The 18,424-nt window shown below is 49.4% G+C and overlaps 1 protein-coding gene across 1 annotated transcript in view; it reads left to right on the top strand.

Annotated features, from left to right (window-relative positions):
* Nucleotides 1-18,424, top strand: part of LCK (LCK proto-oncogene, Src family tyrosine kinase) — a 544,660-nt gene that overhangs the window by 122,537 nt on the left and 403,699 nt on the right. Inside the window, exon 2 of the mRNA XM_069622474.1 lies at nt 1,788-1,891. Within this exon, the coding sequence (XP_069478575.1) occupies nt 1,793-1,891 (99 nt within the window). The 5' untranslated portion in view covers nt 1,788-1,792. The remainder of the gene's footprint in view (nt 1-1,787; nt 1,892-18,424) is intronic.

Raw genomic sequence — 18,424 nt, 5'->3', positions numbered from 1 at the left:
AAACTGGGTGCAATGTTGCTAACCCATATGTATCGAGTGCAGTTAATTATGGATGGGATGTGTTACGTTTAGTGTTACCGTTGTTTAGAAGGTATAGATAGTAGATCTTCACGCATGTAGAAGGATGCCATATTAAAACTGCAAATGAAACATGCACACAATCTACACAATGGGGTGCTGTGCAAAAAACATGGTAGTTGGGACTCTTTTGCAAAATGCATGTTTGATTTTTAAACTGACTTTGTCACGGTTTTCAGACGACAGAAACATGTGTAAGTCAGTCATTGTAATCTCTGTGGTTAGCTGCTGCCGATGAATTTTAAGTAGCAGGGACATTCGTGACAGAAAGAAGAATGAGTCAGCTAGTAAGAAGGCCAGCGTACGAACAGGACAAGGTTTAGAATTTAACAGTCCCGCAAGGGAACAGATGTTATCTCACTCATTGTATTAAAGTCGCTAGAGGGTGTTGGTAATTTGTTTGGTTGTAATAAAAATAAGGTCCGAGGCCAGGGTATCTGGTGGTTAATTGTTTTTACAGGTCATCAGAGGCTGTATGTTCTGGAGTTGTGGTTAGTAGGTGTTCAGAAGCACCAGGAGTCTGGGAGATTGAGATCTCAATCAGTAGTTCGAAGAAGATCCTGTTTATTCAGACCTTCTTCTATTTGCTAAAATATGTAAACGGACCATGTGCAATCACACTTAAAGTTAAAGGCCTTAGGTCAATTATTCCTAGCAATGAATTATGTTTTCAATACCAATTTTTAACCATGCACTGATGTCATGGCCTGCTACGGACGAAATCAAGATAATACTGGCCAACGAAAATGAAAGAAAGGGGAAAAGGGAAAAAAATTGGATTTCTTTGAAGAGGTTTTTGTCCAATCATATTTGAGGGGTGGATTGTAATAGAGTAACTGGGAGTGATTTAATTGCTGCAAAAAGTATATAGGAGGCCAACTGATGTTGTATTGTTGAGACTTGGGTTAGGTTGGTCTTGCAACACCTTCTAACCGGTCCCAGAGCTTTGTACAATAAACTTGCTTCATGTACAACTGTGTACTCACTTCTTAAGTGGTGGGCTAACGTGGGTTAAGGTGATTAAAGGCCGATCCACACATTAGTGCATTGAAAAAAGCGCATTGAGCAGGAATGTTGTATTTTGGGAGCTGAAGTGTGAAGTCCTACAGCCCATTGAGAAAGCCAGAGTCAAAACAGAGGTTTCCCTCTGGAGGTGGGAGTCAAAATCCTAAGCATTCTGAGAGTTAGACCTTAAGAAAGTGCAGTGCATGCTGGGATTTTGTAGGCTATCACCTAAATCACCTTAAGAGAGTGAGCATACCCAAGTAACACTGCGCTCCTAACCAGACAAGGGCCAATCCTGACAACCTTGCAGAAGCTAGCATTTTGTGTAACATGTGCTGAATTCATTTTGTCAAGTTTGATACACTGGGCAGTCGGGTTGCGTTTCAACTTTTTCTTATTATTCCCCGTCCTGCTTCACCTAACATTTTTCCCATTCTATACTCAGCCCTCTTTTTCAGAAGGTGTCCTGCCACTAGTAGGGACGGGTAGCAGGGGTGACAAGGTGGACCAATGAGCTGGTCTAGCTAAAGGTGTCCTTTCTTGGGGTCCTCAATTCTCCTGGCAGGGGAAGGTCTCTTGGGAGTTGAGGGTCCACAACTATGAAACACTAGTCCTTCTTTCCTGTAGACTGTCTCTTAGTCATAGTGACACTATGTGGGACCACCCACTCAACGCTACATAACCTCTTTTCTGTACCTCCACAGGGACCATGGGCTGTAGCTGCAGCTCAGATTATGATGACTGGATTGAAAATATCGAGGTCTGCGAATACTGCCACTATCCCCTCCCGCCAGAGAGTAACACACAGGTAAGAGGGCATGCTGCAACTACCCCTCCCACCAGAGAGTAACACACAGGTAAGAGGGCATGCTGCCACTATCCCCTCCCGCCAGAGAGTAACACACAGCTAAGAGGGCATTCTGCAACTACCCCTCCCACCAGAGAGTAACACACAGGTAAGAGGGCATGCTGCCACTATCCCCTCCCGCCAGAGAGTAACACACAGGTAAGAGGGCATGCTGCAACTACCCCTCCCACCAGAGAGTAACACAGAGAGAAGAGGGCATGCTGCAACTACCCCTCCCGCCAGAGAGTAACACACAGGTAAGAGGGCATGCTGCAACTACCCCTCCCACCAGAGAGTAACACACAGAGAAGAGGGCATGCTGCAACTACCCCACCCACCAGAGAGTAACACACAGATAAGAGGGTGTACTGCAACTACCCCCTCCCACCAGAGAGTAACACACAGATAAGTACTGCAACTACCCCTCCCACCAGAGAGTAACACACAGATAAGTACTGCCACTATCCCCTCCCGCCAGAGAGTAACACACAGGTAAGAGGGCATGCTGCAACTACCCCTCCTACCAGAGAGTAGCACACAGGTAAGAGTGTGTACTGCCACTATCCCCTCCCGCCAGAGAGTAACACACAGTTAAGAGGGCATGCTGCAACTACCCCTCCCACCAGAGAGTAACACACAGGTAAGATTGTGTGCTGCAACTACTCCTCCCACCAGAGAGTAACACACAGAGAAGAGGGCATGCTGCAACTACCCCTCCCACCAGAGAGTGACACACAGAGAAGAGGGTGTGCTGCAACTGCCCCCTCCCGCCAGAGAGTAACACACAGAGAAGAGGGCATGCTGCAACTACCCCTCCCACCAGAGAGTAACACACAGAGAAGAGGGCATGCTGCAACTACCCCCTCCCGCCAGAGAGTAACACACAGGTAAGAGGGCATGCTGCAACTGCCCCTCCCACCAGAGAGTAACACACAGGTAAGATTGTGTGCTGCAACTACTCCTCCCACCAGAGAGTAGCTCACAGAGAAGAGGGCATGCTGCAACTACCCTTCCCACCAGAGAGTAACATACAGGTAAGAGGGCATGCTGCAACTACCCCTCCCGCCAGAGAGTAACACACAGGTAAGAGGGCATTCTGCAACTACCCCTCCCACCAGAGAGTAACTCACAGAGAAGAGGGCATGCTGCAACTACTCCTCCCGCCAGAGAGTAACACACAGGTAAGAGGGAATGCTGCAACTACCCCTCCCACCAGAGAGTAACACACAGGTAAGATTGTGTGCTGCAACTACTCACTCCCACCAGAGAGTAACACACAGAGAAGAGGGCATGCTGCAACTACCCCTCCCACCAGAGAGTAACACACAGATAAGAGTGTGTACTGCAACTACCCCCTCCCACCAGAGAGTAACACACAGATAAGTACTGCAACTGCCCTCTCCCACCAGAGAGTAACACACAGATAAGAGTGTGTACTGCAACTACCCACTCCCACCAGAGAGTAACACACAGGTAAGAGGGCACACTGCAACTACTGCTCCTACCAGAGAGTAACACACAGATAAGAGGGCATGCTGCAACTACCCCTCCCACCAGAGAGTAACACACAGATAAGAGTGTGTGCTGCAACTACCACCCTCAAAAGAGAATAACACACAGATAAGAGTGTGTACTGCAACTACCTCCTCCCACCAGAGAGTAACACACCGAGAAGAGGGCATGCTGCAACTGCCCCTCCCACCAGAGAGTAACACACAGCTAACAGCACGCGCTGCAACTACCCTCTCCCAACAGAGAATAAAACACAGATAAGAGTGTGTGCTGCAACTACCAACCCCCAACAGAGAATAACACATAGATAAGAGTGTGTACTGCAACTACCCCCTCCCACCAGAGAGTAACACACAGGTAAGAGGGCACGCTGCAACTACCCCTCCCGCCAGAGAGTAACACACAGGTAAGAGTGCGTGCTGCAACTACACTCTCCCAACAGAGAATAATACACAGATAAGAGTGTGTACTGCAACTACACCCTCACACCAGAGTAACACACAAATAAGAGTGCACGCTGCAACTACCTCCTCCCACCAGAGAATAACACACAGATAAGAGTGTGCAGTGCAACTACCCCCACCAGACACTAACACACAAGTAAGAGTGCATGCTGCAACTACCCCCTCTCACCAGAGAGTAATAGACAGGTAAGAGTGCATGCTGCAACTATCCACTCCCGCCAGAGAATAACACACAGGTAAGAGTGAGCGCTGCCACTACCCCCTCGCACCTGCAAGTAAAACAAGGCAAGAGTGTCTACTACAACTACCCTCTCCCACCAGAAAGTAACACACAAGTAAGAGTGTGCATTGCAACTACTCCTCCCACCAGAGAGTAAGACACAGGGAAGAGTGTGCACTGCACCTACCCTCCCACAACAGAGAATAACACACAGATAAGAGTGTGTAATGTAACTACCCCCCCCACCAGAGTGTAACACACAGGTAGAGTGCATGCTGCAACTCCCCCGCCCACCAAAGAGTGACACACAGGTAAGAGTGTTCACTACATCTACCCCGTCCCACCAGAGAGCGACACATAGGTAAGAGTGTGTGCTTCAACAACCCTTCCCACCTTAGAGTAACACACAGGTAAGAGTGTGTACTACAACTACCACGACCCACCAGAGAGCGACACACTGGTAAGAGTGTGTGCTTCAACAACCCCCTCCCACCTTAGAGTAACACACAGGTAAGAGTGTGTACTACAACTACCCCCTCCCACCAGAGAGTAACGCACAAGTAAGAGTGTGCACTGCAACTAACCCCTCCCACACAGGTAAGAGTGCACACTGCAACCACTCCTCCCACCAGACAGTAAGACACAGTGAAGAGTGTGCACTGCAACTACCCTCTCCCAACAGAGAATAACACACAGATAAGAGTGTGTACTGTAGCTACCCCCCCCACCAGAGTGTAACACACAGGTAGAGTGCACGCTGCAACTCCCCCACCCACCAAAGAGTGACACACAGGTAAGAGTGTTCACTACATCTACTCCGTCCCACCAGAGAGTGACAAATAGGTTAGAGTGTGTGCTTCAACAACCCCTCCCACCTTAGAGTAACACACAGGTAAGAGTGTGTACTACAACTACCACGTCCCACCAGAGAGCGACACACAGGTAAGAGTGTGTGCTTTAAAAAAAAACCACCCACCTTAGAGTAACACACAGGTAAGAGTGTGTACTACAACTACCCCCTCCCACCAGAGAGTAACACACAAGTAAGAGTGTGCACTGCAACTACCCCCTCCCACACAGGTGAGAGTGCACACTGTAACTACTCCTCCCACCAGAGAGTAAGACACAGGGAAGAGTGTGCACTGCACCTACCCTCCCACAACAGAGAATAACACACAGATAAGAGTGTGTACTGTTTTTACCCCCCCACCAGAGTGTAACACACAGGTAGAGTGCATGCTGCAACTCCCCCGCCCACCAAAGAGTGACACACAGGTAAGAGTGTTCACTACATCTACCCCGTCCCACCAGAGAGCGACACATAGGTAAGAGTGTGTGCTTCAACAACCCTTCCCCCTTAGAGTAACACACAGGTAAGAGTGTGTACTACAACTACCACGTCCCACCACAGAGCGACACACTGGTAAGAGTGTGTACTTCAACAACCCCCTCCCACCTTATAGTAACACACAGGTAAGAGTGTGTACTAGAACTACCCCCTCCCACCAGAGAGTAACGCACAAGTAAGAGTGTGCACTGCAACTACCCCCTCCCACAAAGGTAAGAGTGCACACTGCAACTACTCCTCCCACCAGAGAGTAAGACACAGTGAAGAGTGTGCACTGCAACTACCCTCTCCAAACAGAGAATAAAACACAGATAAGAGTGTGTACTGTAACTAACCCCCACCAGAGTGTAACACACAGGTAGAGTGCACGCTGCAACTCCCCCGCCCACCAAAGAGTGACACACAGGTAAGAGTGTTCACTACATCTACCCCGTCCCACCAGAGAGCGACACATAGGTGAGAGTGTGTGCTTCAGCAACCCCTCCCACCTTAGAGTAACACACAGGTAAGAGTGTGTACTACAACTACCACGTCCCACCACAGAGCGACACACAGGTAAGAGTGTGTGCTTCAACAACCCCCTCCCACCTTAGAGTAACACACAGGTAAGAGTGTGCACTGCAACTAACCCCTCCCACACAGGTAAGAGTGCACACTGCAACTACTCCTCCCACCAGAGAGTAAGACACAGTGAAGAGTGTGCACTGCAACTACCCTCTCCCAACAGAGAATAACACACAGATAAGAGTGTGTACTGTAACTACCCCCCCACCAGAGTGTAACACACAGGTAGAGTGCACGCTGCAACTCCCCCGCCCACCAAAGAGTGACACACAGGTAAGAGTGTTCACTACATCTACCCCGTCCCACCAGAGAGTGACACATAGGTTAGAGTGTGTGCTTCAACAACCCCTCCCACCTTAGAGTAACACACAGATAAGAGTGTGTACTACAACTACCACGTCCCACCAGAGAGCGACACACAGGTAAGAGTGTGTGCTTTAAAAAAAAACCACCCACCTTAGAGTAACACACAGGTAAGAGTGTGTACTACAACTACCCCCTCCCACCAGAGAGTAACACACAAGTAAGAGTGTGCACTGCAACTACCCCCTCCCACACAGGTGAGAGTGCACACTGTAACTACTCCTCCCACCAGAGAGTAAGACACAGGGAAGAGTGTGCACTGCACCTACCCTCCCACAACAGAGAATAACACACAGATAAGAGTGTGTACTGTTTTTACCCCCCCACCAGAGTGTAACACACAGGTAGAGTGCATGCTGCAACTCCCCCGCCCACCAAAGAGTGACACACAGGTAAGAGTGTTCACTACATCTACCCCGTCCCACCAGAGAGCGACACATAGGTAAGAGTGTGTGCTTCAACAACCCTTCCCCCCTTAGAGTAACACACAGGTAAGAGTGTGTACTACAACTACCACGTCCCACCACAGAGCGACACACTGGTAAGAGTGTGTACTTCAACAACCCCCTCCCACCTTAGAGTAACACACAGGCAAGAGTGTGTACTAGAACTACCCCCTCCCACCAGAGAGTAACGCACAAGTAAGAGTGTGCACTGCAACTACCCCCTCCCACACAGGTAAGAGTGCACACTGCAACTACTCCTCCCACCAGAGAGTAAGACACAGCGAAGAGTGTGCACTGCAACTACCCTCTCCAAACAGAGAATAAAACACAGATAAGAGTGTGTACTGTAACTACCCCCCCCCACCAGAGTGTAACACACAGGTAGAGTGCACGCTGCAACTCCCCCGCCCACCAAAGAGTGACACACAGGTAAGAGTGTTCACTACATCTACCCCGTCCCACCATAGAGCGACACATAGGTGAGAGTGTGTGCTTCAGCAACCCCTCCCACCTTAGAGTAACACACAGGTAAGAGTGTGTACTACAACTACCACGTCCCACCACAGAGCGACACACAGGTAAGAGTGTGTGCTTCAACAACCCCCTCCCACCTTAGAGTAACACACAGGTAAGAGTGTGTACTACGACTACCCCCTCCCACCAGAGAGTAACACACAAGTAAGAGTGTGCACTGCAACTACCCCGTCCCACACAGGTAAGAGTGCACACTGCAACTACTCCTCCCACCAGAGAGTAAGACACAGGGAAGAGTGTGCACTGCAACTACCCTCTCCCAACAGAGAATAACACACAGATAAGAGTGTGTACTGTAACTACCTCCCCCCACCAGAGTGTAACACACAGGTAGAGTGCACGCTGCAACTCCCCCGCCCACCAAAGAGTGACACACAGGTAAGAGTGCATGCTGCAACTACCCTCTCCCAACAGAGAATAACACACAGATAAGAGGCTTTACTGCAATTGCTCCCTTCCACCAGAGAGTAACATAGCAGTAAGAGCGTGCCCTGCAACTGCTCCCTCCCACCAGAGAGTAACACACAGGTAAGAGTGCACGCTGCAACTACCTCCTCCCACCAGAGAATAACACACAGACAAGAGTGTGTAGTGCAACTACCCCACCAGAGACTAACACACAAGAGTGCACACTACAACTACCCCCTCCCAGCAGAGAGCACCTCACAGATAAGAGTGTACGCTGCAAATACCCTCTCCCAACATAGAATAACACACAGATAAGAGTGTGCAGTGCAACTTCCCCTCACCAGAGAGTAACACCCAAGTAAGAGACCATGCTGCAACTACATCCTCCCACCACAGAATAACACACAGATAAAAGTGCCCGCTGCAACTACCACTCCCACCAGAGAGTAAAACACAGGTAAATATGTGCACTGCAACTACCCCTTCCCACCAGAGAATAACACACAGGTGTGAGTGCATGCTGCAACTACCCTCTCTTATCAGAGAGTAACACACAGATAAGAGTGTATGCTGAAACTCCCCTTTCCACCTGAGAGTAAAAAACAGGTAAGTGTGCACTCTGCAACTACCCCTCCCAGCAGAGAATATCACACAGATAAGAATGTGCCCTGCCACTACGCTCTCCCAACACAGAATAACACACAAATAAGAGTGTGCATTACAACTACTCCCTCCCACCAGAGAGTATCAAACAGATAAGAGTGTGCACTGCAACTACACCCTCCCACCAGAGACTAACACACAGGTAAGAGTGGGTGCTGCCACTACCCCCTCCCGCCAGAGAGTAATACACAGGTAGTGTGCATGCTGCAACTATCCACTCCCGCCAGAGAATAACACACAGGTAAGAGTGAGCGCTGCCACTACCCCCTCGCACCAGCAAGTAAAACAAGGCAAGAGTGTCTACTACAACTACCCCTTCCCCCAAGAGAGTAACACACAGGTAGGAGTGTGCACTACATCTACCCCGTCCCACCAGAGAGTAACACACAGGTAAGAGTGTGTGCTGCAACAACCCCCTCCCAGCAGAGAGTATTTCACAGGTAAGAGTGTGTACTACAACTACCTCCTCCCACCAGAAAGTAACAAACAAGTAAGAGTGTGCACTGCAACTACTCCTCCCACCAGAGAGTAAGACACAGGGAAGAGTGTGCACTGCAACTACCCTCTCCCAACAGAGAATAACACACAGATAAGAGTGTGTGCTGTAACTACCCTCCCCACCAGAGAGTAACACACAGGTAGAGTGCATGCTGCAACTCCCCCGCCCACCAAAGAGTGACACACAGGTAAGAGTGTTCACCACATCTACCCCGTCCCACCACAGAGCGACACATAGGTAAGAGTGTGTGCTTCAACAACCCCTCCCACCATAGAGTAACACACAGGTAAGAGTGTGTACTACAACTACCACGTCCCACCAGAGAGCGACACACAGGTAAGAGTGTGTGCTTCAACAACCCCCTCCCACCTTAGAGTAACACACAGGTAAGAGTGTGTACTACAACTACCCCCTCCCACCAGAGTGTAACACAAAAGTAAGAGTGTGCACTGCAACTACCCCCTCCCAGACAGGTAAGAGTGCACACTGCAACTACTCCTCCCACCAGAGAGTAAGACACAGGGAAGAGTGTGCACTGCAACTACCCTCTCCCAAAAGAGAATAACACACAGATAAGAGTGTGTATTGTAACTACCCCCCCACCAGAGTGTAACACACAGGTAGAGTGCACGCTGCAACTCCCCCGCCCTCCAAAGAGTGAAACACAGGTAAGAGTGCATGCTGCAACTACCCTCTCCCAACAGAGAATAACACACAGATAAGAGGCTTTACTGCAACTTCTCCCTTCCACCAGAGAGTAACATACAAGTAAGAGCGTGCGCTGCAACTGCTCCCTCCCACCAGAGAGTAACTCACAGGTAAGAGTGCACGCTGCAACTACACTCTCCCAACAGAGAATAATACACAGATAAGAGTGTGTACTGCAACTACACCCTCACATCAGAGTAACACACAAATAAGAGTGCACCCTGCAACTACCTCCTCCCACCAGAGAATAACACACAGATAAGAGTGTGTAGTGCAACTACGCCACCAGAGACTAACACACAAGAGTGCACACTGCAACTACCCCCTCCCACCAGAGAGTACCTCACAGATAAGAGTGCACACTGCAACTACCCTCTCCCAACATAGAATAACACACAGATAAGAGTGTGCAGTGGAACTTCCCCTCACCAGAGAGTAACACCCAAGTAAGAGTGTGTGCTGCAACTACATCCTCCACCAGAGAGTAACACACAGATAAGAGTGCATGCTGAAACTCCCCCTTCCACCTGAGAGTAAAAAACAGGTAAGTGTGCACTCTGCAACTACCCCTCCCACCAGAGAATAACACACAGATAAGCGTGTGCCCTGCAACTACGCTCTCCCAACAGAGAATAACACAGAAATAAGAGTGTGCATTACAACTACTCCCTCCCACCAGAGAGTATCACACAGATAGGAGTGTGCACTGCAACTACACCCTTCCACCAGAGAGTAACACACAGGTAAGAGTGGGTGCTGCCACTACCCCCTCCCGCCAGAGAGTAACACACAGGTAAGAGTGTGTACTACAACTACCCCCTCTCAGCAGAGAGTAACACACAGGTAAGCGTGCATGCTGCAACTTTCCACTCCCACCAGAGAATAACACACAGGTAAGAGTGAGCACTGCCACTACCCCCTCGCACCAGCAAGTAAAACAAGGCAAGAGTGTCTATTACAACTATCCCTTCCCCCAAGAGAGTAACACACAGGTAAGAGTGTGCACTACATCTACCCTGTCCCACCAGAGAGTAACACACAGGTAAGAGTGTGTGCTGCAACAACCCCCTCCCGCAGAGAGTATTTCACAGGTAAGAGTGTGTACTACAACTACCTCCTCCTACCAGAAAGTAACAAACAAGTAAGAGTGTGCACTACAACTACTCCTCCCACCAGAGAGTAAGACACAGGGAAGAGTGTGCACTGCAACTACCCTCTCCCAACAGAGAATAACACACAGGTAGAGTGCATGCTGCAACTCCCCTGCCCACCAAAGAGTGACACACAGGTAAGAGTGTGTACTACAACTACCACGTCCCACCAGAGAGTGACACGCAGGTAAGAGTGTGTGCTTCAACAACCCCCTCCCACCTTAGAGTAACACACATTTAAGAGTGTGTACTACAACTACCCCCTTCCACCAGAGAGTAACACACAAGTAAGAGTGTGCACTGCAACTACCCCCTCCCACACAGGTAAGAGTGCACACTGCAACTACTCCTACCACCAGAGAGTATTTCACAGGTAAGAGTGTGTACTACAACTACCCTCTCCCACCAGAAAGTAACACACAAGTAAGAGTGTGCACTGCAACTACTCCTCCCACCAGAGTGTAACACAAAAGTAAGAGTGTGCACTGCAACTACCCCCTCCCAGACAGGTAAGAGTGCACACTGCAACTACTCCTCCCACCAGAGAGTAAGACACAGGGAAGAGTGTGCACTGCAACTACCCTCTCCCAACAGAGAATAACACACAGATAAGAGTGTGTATTGTAACTACCCCCCCACCAGAGTGTAACACACAGGTAGAGTGCACGCTGCAACTCCCCCACCCTCCAAAGAGTGAAACACAGGTAAGAGTGCATGCTGCAACTACCCTCTCCCAACAGAGAATAACACACAGATAAGAGGCTTTACTGCAACTGCTCCCTTCCACCAGAGAGTAACATACAAGTAAGAGCGTGCGTTGCAACTGCTCCCTCCCACCAGAGAGTAACTCACAGGTAAGAGTGCACGCTGCAACTACACTCTCCCAACAGAGAATAATACACAGATAAGAGTGTGTACTGCAACTACACCCTCACATCAGAGTAACACACAAATAAGAGTGCACCCTGCAACTACCTCCTCCCACCAGAGAATAACACACAATTAAGAGTGTGTAGTGCAACTACGCCACCAGAGACTAACACACAAGAGTGCACACTGCAACTACCCCCTCCCACCAGAGAGTACCTCACAGATAAGAGTGCACACTGCAACTACCCTCTCCCAACATAGAATAACACACAGATAAGAGTGTGCAGTGGAACTTCCCCTCACTAGAGAGTAACACCCAAGTAAGAGTGTGTGCTGCAACTACATCCTCCACCAGAGAATAACACACAGATAAGAGTGCCCGCTGCAACTACCCCTCCCACCAGAGAGTAACACACAGGTGAATATGTGCACTGCAACTACCCCCTCCCACCATAGAATAACACACAGGTGTGCGTGTATGCTGCAACTACCCTCTCTTATCAGAGAGTAACACACAGATAAGAGTGCATGCTGAAACTCCCCCTTCCACCTGAGAGTAAAAAACAAGTAAATGTGCACTCTGCAACTACCCCTCCCACCAGAGAATAACACACAGATAAGCGTGTGCCCTGCAACTACGCTCTCCCAACAGAGAATAACACAGAAATAAGAGTGTGCATTACAACTACTCCCTCCCACCAGAGAGTATCACACAGATAGGAGTGTGCACTGCAACTACACCCTTCCACCAGAGAGTAACACACAGGTAAGAGTGGGTGCTGCCACTACCCCCTCCCGCCAGAGAGTAACACACAGGTAAGAGTGTGTACTACAACTACCCCCTCTCAGCAGAGAGTAATACACAGGTAAGCGTGCATGCTGCAACTATCCACTCCCACCAGAGAATAACACACATGTAAGAGTGAGCACTGCCACTACCCCCTCGCACCAGCAAGTAAAACAAGGCAAGAGTGTCTACTACAACTATCCCTTCCCCCAAGAGAGTAACACACAGGTAAGAGTGTGCACTACATCTACCCTGTCCCGCCAGAGAGTAACACACAGGTAAGAGTGTGTGCTGCAACAACCCCCTCCCGCAGAGAGTATTTCACAGGTAAGAGTGTGTACTACAACTACCTCCTCCTACCAGAAAGTAACAAACAAGTAAGAGTGTGCACTACAACTACTCCTCCCACCAGAGAGTAAGACACAGGGAAGAGTGTGCACTGCAACTACCCTCTCCCAACAGAGAATAACACACAGGTAACTACCTTCCCCACCAGAGTGTAACACACAGGTAGAGTGCATGCTGCAACTCCCCTGCCCACCAAAGAGTGACACACAGGTAAGAGTGTGTACTACAACTACCACGTCCCACCAGAGAGTGACACGCAGGTAAGAGTGTGTGCTTCAACAACCCCCTCCCACCTTAGAGTAACACACATTTAAGAGTGTGTACTACAACTACCCCCTTCCACCAGAGAGTAACACACAAGTAAGAGTGTGCACTGCAACTACCCCCTCCCACACAGGTAAGAGTGCACACTGCAACTACTCCTACCACCAGAGAGTATTTCACAGGTAAGAGTGTGTACTACAACTACCCTCTCCCACCAGAAAGTAACACACAAGTAAGAGTGTGCACTGCAACTACTCCTCCCACCAGAGTGTAACACAAAAGTAAGAGTGTGCACTGCAACTACCCCCTCCCAGACAGGTAAGAGTGCACACTGCAACTACTCCTCCCACCAGAGAGTAAGACACAGGGAAGAGTGTGCACTGCAACTACCCTCTCCCAACAGAGAATAACACACAGATAAGAGTGTGTATTGTAACTACCCCCCCACCAGAGTGTAACACACAGGTAGAGTGCACGCTGCAACTCCCCCACCCTCCAAAGAGTGAAACACAGGTAAGAGTGCATGCTGCAACTACCCTCTCCCAACAGAGAATAACACACAGATAAGAGGCTTTACTGCAACTGCTCCCTTCCACCAGAGAGTAACATACAAGTAAGAGCGTGCGTTGCAACTGCTCCCTCCCACCAGAGAGTAACTCACAGGTAAGAGTGCACGCTGCAACTACACTCTCCCAACAGAGAATAATACACAGATAAGAGTGTGTACTGCAACTACACCCTCACATCAGAGTAACACACAAATAAGAGTGCACCCTGCAACTACCTCCTCCCACCAGAGAATAACACACAATTAAGAGTGTGTAGTGCAACTACGCCACCAGAGACTAACACACAAGAGTGCACACTGCAACTACCCCCTCCCACCAGAGAGTACCTCACAGATAAGAGTGCACACTGCAACTACCCTCTCCCAACATAGAATAACACACAGATAAGAGTGTGCAGTGGAACTTCCCCTCACTAGAGAGTAACACCCAAGTAAGAGTGTGTGCTGCAACTACATCCTCCACCAGAGAATAACACACAGATAAGAGTGCCCGCTGCAACTACCCCTCCCACCAGAGAGTAACACACAGGTGAATATGTGCACTGCAACTACCCCCTCCCACCATAGAATAACACACAGGTGTGCGTGTATGCTGCAACTACCCTCTCTTATCAGAGAGTAACACACAGATAAGAGTGCATGCTGAAACTCCCCCTTCCACCTGAGAGTAAAAAACAAGTAAATGTGCACTCTGCAACTACCCCTCCCACCAGAGAATAACACACAGATAAGCGTGTGCCCTGCAACTACGCTCTCCCAACAGAGAATAACACAGAAATAAGAGTGTGCATTACAACTACTCCCTCCCACCAGAGAGTATCACACAGATAGGAGTGTGCACTGCAACTACACCCTTCCACCAGAGAGTAACACACAGGTAAGAGTGGGTGCTGCCACTACCCCCTCCCGCCAGAGAGTAACACACAGGTAAGAGTGTGTACTACAACTACCCCCTCTCAGCAGAGAGTAATACACAGGTAAGCGTGCATGCTGCAACTATCCACTCCCACCAGAGAATAACACACATGTAAGAGTGAGCACTGCCACTACCCCCTCGCACCAGCAAGTAAAACAAGGCAAGAGTGTCTACTACAACTATCCCTTCCCCCAAGAGAGTAACACACAGGTAAGAGTGTGCACTACATCTACCCTGTCCCGCCAGAGAGTAACACACAGGTAAGAGTGTGTGCTGCAACAACCCCCTCCCGCAGAGAGTATTTCACAGGTAAGAGTGTGTACTACAACTACCTCCTCCTACCAGAAAGTAACAAACAAGTAAGAGTGTGCACTACAACTACTCCTCCCACCAGAGAGTAAGACACAGGGAAGAGTGTGCACTGCAACTACCCTCTCCCAACAGAGAATAACACACAGGTAACTACCTTCCCCACCAGAGTGTAACACACAGGTAGAGTGCATGCTGCAACTCCCCTGCCCACCAAAGAGTGACACACAGGTAAGAGTGTGTACTACAACTACCACGTCCCACCAGAGAGTGACACACAGGTAAGAGTGTGTGCTTCAACAACCCCCTCCCACCTTAGAGTAACACACATTTAAGAGTGTGTACTACAACTACCCCCTTCCACCAGAGAGTAACACACAAGTAAGAGTGTGCACTGCAACTACCCCCTCCCACACAGGTAAGAGTGCACACTGCAACTACTCCTACCACCAGAGAGTATTTCACAGGTAAGAGTGTGTACTACAACTACCCTCTCCCACCAGAAAGTAACACACAAGTAAGAGTGTGCACTGCAACTACTCCTCCCACCAGAGTGTAACACAAAAGTAAGAGTGTGCACTGCAACTACCCCCTCCCAGACAGGTAAGAGTGCACACTGCAACTACTCCTCCCACCAGAGAGTAAGACACAGGGAAGAGTGTGCACTGCAACTACCCTCTCCCAACAGAGAATAACACACAGATAAGAGTGTGTATTGTAACTACCCCCCCACCAGAGTGTAACACACAGGTAGAGTGCACGCTGCAACTCCCCCGCCCTCCAAAGAGTGAAACACAGGTAAGAGTGCATGCTGCAACTACCCTCTCCCAACAGAGAATAACACACAGATAAGAGGCTTTACTGCAACTGCTCCCTTCCACCAGAGAGTAACATACAAGTAAGAGCGTGCGTTGCAACTGCTCCCTCCCACCAGAGAGTAACTCACAGGTAAGAGTGCACGCTGCAACTACACTCTCCCAACAGAGAATCATACACAGATAAGAGTGTGTACTGCAACTACACCCTCACATCAGAGTAACACACAAATAAGAGTGCACCCTGCAACTACCTCCTCCCACCAGAGAATAACACACAGATAAGAGTGTGTAGTGCAACTACGCCACCAGAGACTAACACACAAGAGTGCACACTGCAACTACCCCCTCCCACCAGAGAGTACCTCACAGATAAGAGTGCACACTGCAACTACCCTCTCCCAACATAGAATAACACACAGATAAGAGTGTGCAGTGGAACTTCCCCTCACCAGAGAGTAACACCCAAGTAAGAGTGTGTGCTGCAACTACATCCTCCACCAGAGAATAACACACAGATAAGAGTGCCCGCTGCAACTACCCCTCCCACCAGAGAGTAACACACAGGTGAATATGTGCACTGCAACTACCCCCTCCCACCATAGAATAACACACAGGTGTGCGTGTATGCTGCAACTACCCTCTCTTATCAGAGAGTAACACACAGATAAGAGTGCATGCTGAAACTCCCCCTTCCACCTGAGAGTAAAAAACAGGTAAGTGTGCACTCTGCAACTACCCCTCCCACCAGAGAATAACACACAGATAAGCGTGTGCCCTGCAACTACGCTCTCCCAACAGAGAATAACACAGAAATAAGAGTGTGCATTACAACTACTCCCTCCCACCAGAGAGTATCACACAGATAGGAGTGTGCACTGCAACTACACCCTTCCACCAGAGAGTAACACACAGGTAAGAGTGGGTGCTGCCACTACCCCCTCCCGCCAGAGAGTAACACACAGGTAAGAGTGTGTACTACAACTACCCCCTCTCAGCAGAGAGTAATACACAGGTAAGCGTGCATGCTGCAACTATCCACTCCCACCAGAGAATAACACACAGGTAAGAGTGAGCACTGCCACTACCCCCTCGCACCAGCAAGTAAAACAAGGCAAGAGTGTCTACTACAACTATCCCTTCCCCCAAGAGAGTAACACACAGGTAAGAGTGTGCACTACATCTACCCTGTCCCACCAGAGAGTAACACACAGGTAAGAGTGTGTGCTGCAACAACCCCCTCCCGCAGAGAGTATTTCACAGGTAAGAGTGTGTACTACAACTACCTCCTCCTACCAGAAAGTAACAAACAAGTAAGAGTGTGCACTACAACTACTCCTCCCACCAGAGAGTAAGACACAGGGAAGAGTGTGCACTGCAACTACCCTCTCCCAACAGAGAATAACACACAGGTAACTACCCTCCCCACCAGAGTGTAACACACAGGTAGAGTGCATGCTGCAACTCCCCTGCCCACCAAAGAGTGACACACAGGTAAGAGTGTGTGCTTCAACAACCCCCTCCCACCTTAGAGTAACACACATTTAAGAGTGTGTACTACAACTACCCCCTTTCACCAGAGAGTAACACACAAGTAAGAATGTGCACTGCAACTACCCCCTCTCACACAGGTAAGAGTGCACACTGCAACTACTACTACCACCAGAGAGTATTTCACAGGTAAGAGTGTGTACTACAACTACCCTCTCCCACCAGAAAGTAACACACAAGTAAGAGTGTGCACTGCAACTACTCCTCCCACCAGAGAGTAAGACACAGGGAAGAGTGTGCACTGCAACTACCCTCCCCCAACAGAGAATAACACACAGATAAGAGTGTGTACTGTAACTACCCCACCACCCCACCAGAGTGTAACACACAGGTAGAGTGCATGCTGCAACTCCCCCGCCCACCAAAGAGTGACACACAGGTAAGAGTGTTCACTACATCTACCCCGTCCCACCAGAGAGCGACACATATGTAAGAGTGTGTGCTTCAACAACCCCTCCCACCTTAGAGTAACACACAGGTAAGAGTGTGCACTACACCTACCACGTCCCACCAGAGAGCGACACACAGGTAAGAGTGTGTGCTTCAACAACCCCCTCCCACCTTAGAGTTACACACAGGTATGAGTCTGTACTACAACTACCCCCTCCCACCAGAGAGTAACACACAAGTAAGAGTGTGCACTGCAACTACCCCCTCCCACACAGGTAAGAGTGCACACTGCAACTAGTCCTCCCACCAGAGAGTAAGACACGGGGAAGAGTGTGCACTGCAACTACCCTCTCCTAACAGAGAATAACACACAGATAAGAGTGTGTATTGTAACTACCCCCCCACCAGAGTGTAACACACAGGTAGAGTGCACGCTGCAACTCCCCCACCCACCAAAGAGCGAAACACAGGTAAGAGTGCATGCTGCAACTACCCTCTCCCAACAGAGAATAACACACAGATAAGAGGCTTTACTGCAACTGCTCCCTTCCACCAGAGAGTAACATACAAGGAAGAGCATGCGCTGCAACTGCTCCTTCCCACCAGAGAGTAACACACAGGTAAGAGTGCACGCTGCAACTACACTCTCCCAACAGAGAATAATACACAGATAAGAGTGTGTACTGCAACTACACCCTCACATCAGAGTAACACACAAATAAGAGTGCACGCTGCAACTACCTCCTCCGACCAGAAAATAACACACAGATAAGAGTGTGTAGTGCAACTACCCCAC

The sequence above is a fragment of the Ambystoma mexicanum genome, chromosome 11 (genome assembly GCF_040938575.1).
Source record: "Ambystoma mexicanum isolate Mex_15411 chromosome 11, UKY_AmexF1_1, whole genome shotgun sequence".
Taxonomy (NCBI): domain Eukaryota; kingdom Metazoa; phylum Chordata; class Amphibia; order Caudata; family Ambystomatidae; genus Ambystoma; species Ambystoma mexicanum.
Note: the sequence above shows the minus strand (reverse complement) of the source record. Positions and strands in the feature narration are given on the sequence as shown.